The sequence below is a fragment of the Eptatretus burgeri genome, chromosome 2 (genome assembly GCF_056783735.1).
Source record: "Eptatretus burgeri isolate ZD-2024b chromosome 2, Ebu_testis_v1, whole genome shotgun sequence".
Lineage (NCBI taxonomy): Eukaryota > Metazoa > Chordata > Myxini > Myxiniformes > Myxinidae > Eptatretus > Eptatretus burgeri.
In genome coordinates this window covers 116,039,746-116,050,706 of record NC_140962.1, presented here as the reverse complement: position 1 = coordinate 116,050,706, position 10,961 = coordinate 116,039,746, and the positions used below count along the sequence as shown (strand labels likewise).

General features: G+C 40.7%; 1 protein-coding gene across 7 annotated transcripts in view; it reads left to right on the top strand.

The window, feature by feature from the left end:
* Nucleotides 1–953: 953 nt before the first annotated feature.
* The window catches only part of LOC147032891 (serine/threonine-protein phosphatase 6 regulatory ankyrin repeat subunit B-like), a 127,973-nt gene continuing 117,965 nt past the window's right edge, over nt 954–10,961 (top strand). For 3 of the 7 annotated variants that reach the window (XR_015055395.1, XR_015055396.1, XM_085870873.1), the window contains exon 1: nt 10,118–10,183. Coding sequence is in view for 4 of the 7 variants with exons in the window: in XM_085870873.1 (XP_085726999.1) it covers nt 10,160–10,183 (24 nt within the window). In the remaining 3 variants the exon portion in view is untranslated. Of the gene's footprint in view, nt 1,103–1,762; nt 1,782–10,112; nt 10,184–10,961 lie in introns of those variants that run through there. The other 4 variants (XM_085870878.1, XM_085870877.1, XM_085870875.1 and 1 more) reach the window with 4 other exon arrangements.

Here is a 10,961-nt window from a genome sequence, read left to right as displayed (position 1 = left end):
ATAACTTCGTCAAAAATAATCTGATTTACTTCAAACTAAGCTTATAGTGAACCTTATTATATTTGTCACATATAATCCTACCCATTCCTATAGTGAAAAATGCATATTTGTGAAGATCGGTAGGGTCCGAAGTTTAGGGGGTCATGGCCATCGGTCAAAATTACAAATTTTCCATTAAAACTAAAACATGGTTATGAAAATACAAATTTACAGGAAAACGGCTGGCTCAAACACTGTCAAATTGTATCCACAGGTGGGTAATCAACCTTGGACGTCCCCATTAACTTTTGGGTCCAATTAGGTCAAAGGTCAAGGTCAGGTCACGAAAAGGTCAAAATCGTTTTTCGCTCATAACTTCGTCAAAAATGGTTTAATTGACTTCAAACTAAGATTAAATATTCCTTATAATCAACATTCAGGTTAAGGATGTATCAAATTTAAATTTGATCCCCAAAATAACTTTATGCCTTAAATGGGCGGGATTTGTTGTGCCTGGCACCACTTGTTATTATTATTATTATTATTAATTGCAAATATTGTATTGTCGTTTACCTGAGATGAAAGCACATAAGTGCAGCAAGGTTGCCTGCCCTGCCACCTGCGCCTCAGGTGTTTGATGTCCGAGCAGGGTATGCACGTCGAAAGGTCAAAATCAAAACGCTCTACATTGAAGTTCCTTGGATTCATGGCGCGTGATGAACCGCAGCAAACATTCCACTAAAAATACAATCGTTTTGATCGTGAAATCAATGTCGCAGCCCCAAAGGAAAGTTGTTTTCTGTCTTTCTCGTAACGCAAAAACCGGTCAACCAAAAATCACCTCAGAAAGTAATTAATTACACGCCAATTGGTCCACCTCACGAAAAAACCTACAAGCGAACGACGGGAGAAGGATTGACGGGGTTAAAGGAACGAATTAAATGCGCCAGCCAGATGAGGAGATTGACCAATGACAGGGCAGCTCGCGGAGCTCGCAGCCAATGGCAGAGCAGCTCGCGGAGCTCGCAGCCAATGGCGACGCGCTTTGCTGAGGGGGTTTATGGCGGGCCGGTGCGCCGGCTCGCCGCGCAGCGAAATGGTTATTCTGCGCTTGCTCGATCAGGTACGGAACGTTCACCTCGATTTTGATGCCGTTCGCGTGTGTTTTATACCCATTAACTCAGTGAGCACGTGACGTGATTCTTCGTTTACCCCGATCGATGCTCTGCTGAGGGTTTTCCCCCCCAATTCGTGGTCCCGTAGTCCTCGGTGCCGTTATAGATTGACAGATGGAAGAAATACAAACAAACCTCTGAAGATTTGTGTTGTCGAGTCGTTTTGTTCGATTCATTGTTCTGTTTGTGGACATATGGAAGCACTGAGTGACACGTTAACCTAAACTATGGTCGAAGCAGGAAATGATAGGCCTCTGGACGTTTGATTCCAACCCGTAACCAATGGACTTGGTCGGGTTTGGAAAACTAATGACCGTTTACCACGTCGAGCAAGGATTGATAAAAACGTCTTGTTTCTTTTTTATTTATTAATTTATTTATTTTTTCCTTTGAGGAGGCAAATGTAGTTGGTGGTCGTGTGAGACGCTTGTTTTATGTCGATTTTTTTTTTTTCCTCAGAGCTTTGATGAGGTACCACGTCGGAGATTACTGGTGAATATAAAAGCTAGCTGTCGATTCTGTTGGGTAAATACTTGGCGAAAGAATAGGAGACGATGCCAGTAAAATGTACATCCACCGAGGAAGAAGAAGAGGAGGGGAAGAAGAAGAGTACCCGAAGGATCGTTTGTGGGTTCCTTGTTTGTTTGTTACTTACGAAATCTAAAGATTTCGTAAGTATATTGATGACCTCCGTGATCTGTTTGTGTGTTTGTTTGTGTGTGTGTTTTTTTTGTAGGCACGATAACTCGAGAACGGAAGAAGCTACCAATGTCAAATTACACCACGTGATTCAGGAGGGTGATGGCTAGTGCTGATTAGATTTTAGTCAAAATCGGTCAAAGGTCAAGGTCACAGTGAGGTCAAATATCAAAAAAAAATTATAACTCGAGAACGGAAGAAGCTACCAATGTCAAATTACACCATGTGATTCAGGAGGGTGATTGCTAGTGCTGATTAGATTTTGGTCAAAATCGGTCAAAGGTCAAGGTCACAATGAGGTCAAACATTCGATTTTTGATGGTTTGGTACAGAATCATCGTAGAAACTTCTGGTTTGCGTCGCTACCTTCTCGAGAGACAGCTTTTATTCGATAAGGTCAGAGGTCAAGTTGACGATTTCGTAAGTACCAGTCTATGACTGCTTGTTTTTTTTGTTTTTTTTTTTAAAGGATTGGTTGATTTGACAGGAATTTTTGTTTTTGTAAATATACAGATTAATACAAAACCAGATGGTGAGAAAATGATGTTTTTCAATTGCGGAACATTTTCAATGTTTCAGGGGAATGGAAAATTAGTGACAGATGGAATTTCAAGGAAAAAAAAAAGAACAGGAAGTATAGTTGCAGGTATTGCAAAGGATAATGGAACTTAAGAGATTATTGCACTGAGTCTGTCAGTAAAACACATTTGGGGGTAATAGTACACAGAATGCTCGCGCCGACAGCACACTGTCAGACTGAAATATATGTGGAGCACTACCGGCGCGCCCCCGCGTGGAGCGGCACCGGCGCGCCCCCACGTGGAACACGCCCCCGCATGGAGCGGCACCGGCGAGCCCCCACGTGGAGCGGCACCGGCGAGCCCCCACGTGGAGCGGCACCGGCGAGCCCCCACATGGAGCGGCACCGGCGAGCCCCCACGTGGAGCGGCACCGGCGAGCCCCCACGTGGAGCGGCACCGGCGAGCCCCCACGTGGAGTGGCACCGGCGTGCCCCCACCCCCTCCTGTGTAAGGGTAAAGTGTGTGTGTGTGTGTGTCAGATTTTGAATATTCTGCTCTGTTTTGGTAACCTTGTTCCCAGAAGGATGTGGCTGCCACAGAGATTATATAATTTGACCAAGATGGATACCAGGGCAGAAGGTTCCTCGTTACGATGGAAGATCTGAATCGGGCATTTTAACAGTAAAAAAGAGGGTATGATGTGTGGTATGATAAAAGTGTTGAAATTATTTCAAGGTGTGACAGAGTAGTTGCAAGTCGATTTTTATTTCTTTATTTTCTTTGAAGAAAGAGTATTGGACTGGATGATTAAGTTTAAGATAAAGGGAATAAGAACAGACTCGAGGCAGGGTTAAAAAAAATTATTTTAACTTTTTTGGTGTCATGTGTAATTGTTTGTTGTGAACAATAGTCTATGTAAGGATGGTCTCACACTGTTCAAAATAAATTGGACAAATATTTTGAGGTTGTAAAAGCACAGTATACAAAAGGTTTGGGTCAGGCAGGATGTGCGGTGGAGGCTGAATGTGCATGTGTAAGACCACGAGCTTGCATTATACATTTCTTCTTGACTGTGATTGGCATTTTAATTTTGGATCAGAAAAAAGTACATTATTGATGTGGACATGTGGAACAGGTTTAGATGGGTACATGTGCCTTTTTCTGTAAGATGTTGTTTCGTTGAACTCTATCTATAGCCTGGAGTGAAAATGGTGTGAAAAACACAACGGCTGGGGGGGGGGGGGGTTGAATGTGCCACTGATACACTGAATTTTGATCTGGACCTCAACCAAAATCGAATCTGTTTGTTCTTGTCATCTAACCAACTCATCCACTTACTTTTGTCATAGCTCATCCATAACTTTTTGAAAAATAGTGCTATCTATTTTTTTTTTGGCCCAATCTCTCAATGCTGAACAATCACTGAAAAAATTATCGTGTTCGGATCTTCACCAAAATCAAATCGATTTGTCCTCTTCAAACACCCAATATGTCCACCAAATTTTGTCCGAATCTGTCTCCAACTTTTTGAGATGTCGGTTGTAGCCCGATCACTCAATGGTGATGAATCATTCAAAAAATTTTTTTGTCTCTGGATCCACATTCGGATCTTCACAAAAACTGAATCAATTCTTCCTTGTTGCACACCCCACCTGCCCACAACTTTAGAACATATCCTGCAAACAAACAAACAGATGGGTGAAAACATAATATCCTTCCATCGCAGATGGCAGAAATAATGAACATTGAAGATGCTGTTTTTAGAAATATATATCTTGTATATTATTTCCGAGTTTGTGGTTTCGTGTCGCGCTATCTTCGACTTTGTTTTGCTCGAGTAATGTGATATTCGGCTTACATTATCTCAAAGACCATATGAGGTGCATGGTACAAAAAAAAGTAAATAAAATGGTTCTGAAACTGTGAAATCGTATTCCACTTACTGCATTAAAGTAAAATTACTACTGATACTCTGCATCAGTTCCTTTCTCAAACACACCCACCCCAACATGTCGCGCAGAATGCGGGTTATGCTAGTTTATTTATAAGTTACACAATTTATTCTGTGGTAGATTAAATATCATTGTCTTTTAACCTTTTCACTTGAAGACTTAATAATGCAGAGCTAACTAGAACGGCACTTGATAGAACCCATAACCTCTGCCAGGTTGAACGGTTTACGTTTTGTATCCCACTGATAGTAGGCCCAATCTTCATCCGGACCTGAATATTGAATCGGCTTGTTCTCGTCACCTAACCAACTCGTGCACCAATTTTCATCTGAATCCATCCATAACCTTTCGACTTATCCTGCTCAAAAATAGACAAGCAAACAGACAGGGGTGAAAACGTAACCTCTGTCCACTTTTGATGGTGGATGTAATGAAGCTTAATTTTCAATTTTTGATTGTTGCAAAGGTATTTTTTTGTTGTTGCAGAAGGGGAAAATAGAGTTGGGAGGATGTGGATTGTGAGGGGATGATTAGTGGAAAATAACTAAATAAAAACCTTGAAAATGTTACTTTCTAGCTTCATTCAAATCTGTCTTATTAGCCTTGCTAAATGACTACATGCTTGCCTTGCAAGACCTGTCTGCTTCCTTGTTGCATATATTGTGTGTGTGTACTATCGTGCTTGTAATTTCAACAAGGTCAAGGTTTGTTATAATACTTGTAATCGGCCAATATTGTGTTCTCTGGCGGATGCATGGTGTGTCAGTTTGCTTTGTGGTTTTGTTGGCATTCTGGCCTTTGTTCATATTTTACCCTAATTAATACCTTTCTATAATCCTTTGTCGGTAATGCCTTACCGTATCACTTAATCGGGTGTACCATTAAATGTGATGTCAAAGCAAGTTAGGCTTATTTCTTCAAGACATTAAGCCAGTATGTTTGACTTGAGCTTTGAGTTGCACTTTGCTAAAATAACAGCCCTCCATGTGGACAGCCATTCTCCAAACCATTGCTGCAATTTTGTTTTGTTTGTTTTGTATACATAGTCGAGGCTTGTGGAAGAGCTAGTACAGTGAACGGATCACGACGTAACCGACAAAACCAGGATGCATGGTAAAAACCTCCCAACATGGTAAAACTTGCATGAATGGGGTGGCCTAATAGATGCAGACGGAAACTCCAAGTAGGGAAAACTGGAAAATTGCAAGGAGGAGGGATTTGGTTGGTGTTAACGAGGGTAGAAAAGATCATGGTTTCGGATTGGGGACACGATCATAGATTGTGGTGAACAGCTGTCTTAAAGATATGGATGGAAGAATGAGATTGAAGAGAATGTAGAAGTTGATTCCACGGGTGGGGAGAGGAACAAATGAGTGTGAGTTGGCAGTGATCCTGGGGTCCAACAATTTGTCGAAGCCTTTGTGTTGTTGGTTTTAAGCTTGTTGCAAGGGGCCACCCGAGAAGTTTGGTGTTCCAACTGTCTGCTGCACATTGTTGCGAATATTTGTGTACATAAATACAACTTGTATTGTCTGTAATGTACTTGCCTGTCTCCTCAAAATCGGGCGTCACACTCTGAAAAAAGAGGGAATTTTAAAGGTAGCATACACAAGCTATCATTGCTTTAAAATAAATTTTGAGAAACAACATCCATTGCTAAGTATACTACAAAAATGGATAAATAGTCAGTACAAGAAAAGAAGAGGTCAGGAGAAATATTTTCACTTTCCACTGTACTCTAAAACAACAATCAACAGAGGAACGAACATTTGCAGAGAGCATGGTTTCACTCAAATCGCCCAGGGGAGAATTTAAAAAGAAATGGATCTTTTGACTCCACATTGGATAGCTTTGATAATTACCCAACATGAAGCATAACGCGGGGTTAAGCAATAAGTTCACTCTGGCTGTCCACAGTCTACCATCGAGGAACTACTTGATTCCAATTGAATTTTATATTGCATCACCTTTGCGAATAGAGAATATGAATCGTAACATGAGCTACAATATGAATCGAAACACGAATCTGCAGTTTAGCAGTACTTTGGCCCTGAATTTGACAGCGCCATACAAATTGTATGGAATCTCGTACCAACCACGCATGCACAGAGAGGAACGAGATTTTATTTTATTATTATTATTTTTAATTCTGCCTGTCTGGCAGTCAAACAAAATTGAAAATGATTTCAAACAGTAAACGTACCGTTTTAAGGATTTCACAAAAGACACGAACAACAGGCACGCATAACTAATTTAACTTGTTGAATAAAGGTGTTGGCAGAGGGTACATGAATAGGGGGAAATTTGCAATATATGTATTTTTTTTTTTTAATACAGCCTTTAAAACTTTTATTTTATTTCAATTGAATTATATACTTGAACACTGCAGAACACAAATTGCCTTTTTAAACCTCCAGTTTAGCAGCACTTTTTTTGGACAAGATATTATGCCATCGCAACCAATCAAATTTACTGCTCGTGCTCTTAGCATTGGGGAATATCGAGATTCAGACAAAATCGCGGCTCGTAGGAAATATGGGTCATGCTCGGAAATGCAAAACAAGAGTTGAAAAGACCCTTCCCATGTCCTTTTTCTCAGGATTGTGTGGGGTAAGGTGATTTATGAACTCTATTTGCAAAGGTGATGCAATTGTTTTCTGCATGTGGAAATGAACACGACCCACAGGACAAATAGCTTGTCGTTCACATTTGTTATTTTAGGTAGTTGTAGTGAAGCAGGATATCTCTCTCAGTATTTGCAGTCAGATATGTCTGAGTAGTTGTGACTGCACAGATTGATCAAATCCATCAATTTCCTATCTAGGGCATTAATCCAAAGAGGGAAGAGGTAACAAAAGTAAGAAGGTCAAAAAAAGAAGAAGAGGTTTTGGAAGTTTTTAAAAAGTGGACACTTCCACAGTTTGAACATGTCAGTAAAAATACCCTCAGAAAAAGTAATTTTGTTTCAGTGCGAGAAACTACCAGGAAAATTCCGCTTTTTGGACTACAACATTCTTGCAAGGGTGTAAAGTGCGAATAGTTCAGAAATGTAGGCAGGGATGCTTGCCTTTTTTGCTTATCAGCAATCTTTGAAAATCCATAACAATGGCTTTCTTCAACGTGAAGCTGACGAGTATGTTGACCACCTTGAGAAGCAATACGAGTTGATGTAATGACCGCTTGCCCTTTTGTGAGAGCAAAATTGGAAAATGTGGGTGGAGGGATAGGTTTTTCTTAAAGAAATCGATCAAAACTCAGAGTCTGTGTTCGAAGATTGAAGTGTCTGGAGTGAGACCAAAGGTCTATGATACCGAATCTGCCATCAAAGATTAAAGGTCCAAGGAAACTGTACTGTTAATAAAAGGTTTTGTCGTGATGGGACAAGGGAGAAAGGACAGTACAATGGATGTTAAAAACCGAATTGGGGCACTGCTTAATCGATTACAGCTCTGCCTGAGAAATGATGCAATTCCAGAGGGTGGAATAAATAATTTGATTTTGGTCAAATATGCATTCATTAGGTAAATACAGTGAATGGTCAGGTCTGCAAAGGTGGTGGATGTATCATGTTGGTAAACTTTGATGTCATTCCTTGTGGTTTTGAATCTGAAATTTGGTGGCAGAGGTCATGTTTTCACCCCTGTCTGTCTGTCTGTCTGTGAACAGGATATCTCAAAAAGTTGTGGACATATTCGGATGAAAGCTGGTGTATCGAGGTTGGGTGTATGACAAGGTAGAATCGATTAGGTTTTGGTGAAGATCTGGATCCGATAATTTTTTTTAATTCCTCAAGTGATTCTTCACCATTGAGAGATGGGGCCAAAAACGATACATGGCATGATATCACAAAAAGTTGTGGACGGATTTGGATGAAACGTGGTAGATCAGTTGGGTAGGTGCCAAGAAGCAGTCGATTTAAATTTTGGAGGTCCAGATTCAGATCCATCCTATCGGTGGGATACAAGATATAAACTGTTCAGCCTGGCAGAGGTATGCGCTCTACCGAGTTCCGTTTAATTTTTTTGTTGTTTTGTTTTATACTGGTATTGTGGAGACAAGTTTGTGCTCATGTAACTGAAGTTGTAGGTTTTAGGATTAAATTTTGTACTTTGACAAATTTTTTTGCGACAGCATTGGGAATACACAGGAGAGGGTTCTGAGGATCCTGGGTTCAAATCCTGCCTAGCTGTTGAATTAATTCCAGGTGGGATTGACTCAGCCTGTCATCCTTCCGAGGTCGGCAAAATGAGTGCCAACTTGCTGGTGTCCTGTGTCGGAGTGGCGACCCATCTACGATTGTGCCCAATAGCCAAGGAGACTGCTTAGGCAGCACCAACGCTCTGCACAGAGTATGGTTCCGATGGATGGATGGATGGATGGACGGCGCTTTTCCGAAACTAAAATTCTTTCAATGTTTTGTGGAGCCATTTACAGTGACGCAAACAAGACATGGTCATTTTGATTTACTCTGCAGATATAGCTGATTCTAAGCCCCAGTAATGACAAAGACTATTACAAGCCGGTAGGCGACGAAGGATCCGCTAGGATCGAAGCGCTGGATACGATGCTTTTCATTCTGACCGATCCACCGATGAAGATTCATTGTCAAGACTTATTGGTTCACATATAATTGTTCCTCTGTCTGGCAAGATTTTTCCTATTGTATATTTTGCCAACTGGTACTCCTCACAGGACTACCATTTGAAAAATAAAACCTAAATCAAAAATTGGCTCAAGTAAAAATTTCTAAATATCTCAAAGTGTTTAATTCCGAAGTCTCGTTTCTTCACATTCAAAACTGTAGGACAAGTATTGAAAATAGTGAATGTAGGTGGAGAATTTTTTTTCTTCGAATTTTGCGTATTTCAGCCCCGACACCCTTAGTGATCGAATCTGGAAAAATGCTGTGGTTCAATTTTGTAGTAGTTATTAAACTCTATCCATACACCGAATTTGAACGTTCCACCGTCGACAGTTTCCGTGGTCAAGGTCACTTAACATATTCCCTGGTTCACCTTTCCGCATTCGGAGGGCTGCCATTCAGAAGCTATGAGAGATAGAGGAATGTTATGCAGTCGCGATAACTAGATGGGGATGCAAGGAATAGGCAGGAGTTGGTCCGGTCGCTCGACCTATCATAGAAGCCTCGCTACGTCAGTTACCGTTTGGGTTCTTAAAACGCGGTTTTTCGGCCGCTGCATAGCAACGGGTGGTTGCTTAGCAACGAAACTCAAACGTGCACACTCCCAGCCCATATGGCACCTGTTCGCCAAGTTTCATCGAAATCGGTTTGCTGGTTTGTGCTGTGGAGCCTCGCGTTGCAGACACACACACACACACACACACACACACACACACACACACACACACACACACACACACACACACACACACACACACACACACACACACACACACACACACACACACACACACACACACACACACACACACACACACACACACACGGAAAACCTGACAATAACGGATATCTAGCGAATCCCAATTTTTCTTGGTTCATGGAGTGGGCAATGATAAACTTGTTGTAGCTGTATTCTCATATCTTATTCCTATAACATTTATTTTTAAAAGGTGATTACATTTGAGCGAGTTGTGATGGCTAATGGATTTGTTTGGTCCCATTATGGAGTTCTAGCCCAAGTGTATCGTATCTATCACATGGTTTCTGCATTTTTGCTGTCTGCTCAACTCGTTGCAAATGCGGAACATGCTGCATGAAGCTGAGCAAGAGGAAGGTTTCCTGTGTTGCGATTTGTTTCCTACAGTGTTGCTCAGGCCGGGACTTTTTATCTGCTGTGGTCCATATCTGCACATGGGTTTTCATTTCCTCAAAGCGGTCGGTGGCATTCAAATTCAGACCAGCCTCTTTTGCATTCGTTCTCTTGGTTCCATGTTAATGGCTGACCAACAGTTGGAAATGGGATCTTCATGTTTATGGTTTGATGGCACTTGATCACTCTTTGCTCCTGTTGATGTGAATGTTTTAAAATTTATTATTTATTATTTATTGTTTTTAAGTGAATCATGGATTTGAAATACAAATGGAACAAACACTTTTTGTCAAACTGCATAAGTAGCATTTTACTTCATCATCTACTAGTATTGTACCACCACCTTAAGCGTTAACATTGTAATTGTTACTGATTAACCTTTCCTCCCAAATGTTTTGATAATGAAATTGAAATTGTAAAAAGAACATATATATATATATATATATATATATATATATATATATATATATATATATATATATATATATATATTTTCTATCGATCTTCCACCATGTTCTTTTGACTAACTGTTTTGTCATTTAGCAAAATAATATCAATTTCTCAAATTTACTAGCTGGTGTCATTTATTTCAAGTTCTCACAAGCTCTTCGATCGATAAGAATGTCGTGAGCTAAGTTACAGGAATAGGAAAGGGGAATTTACTGTATGTTTGGGGAAGGGGGTTGGTTATGAGCATACCAGAAGGGCAAGAGTTTAGCATGACTTGCTCATTAATCGTGATCATCATCTTTCATACGCGACACATGGCTGTGGGTAGCATCACTTGCTGGGGGCACAGCTGTGCCACTGATGCAGTGACCCCTGTATGTTGGAGCAGGAATT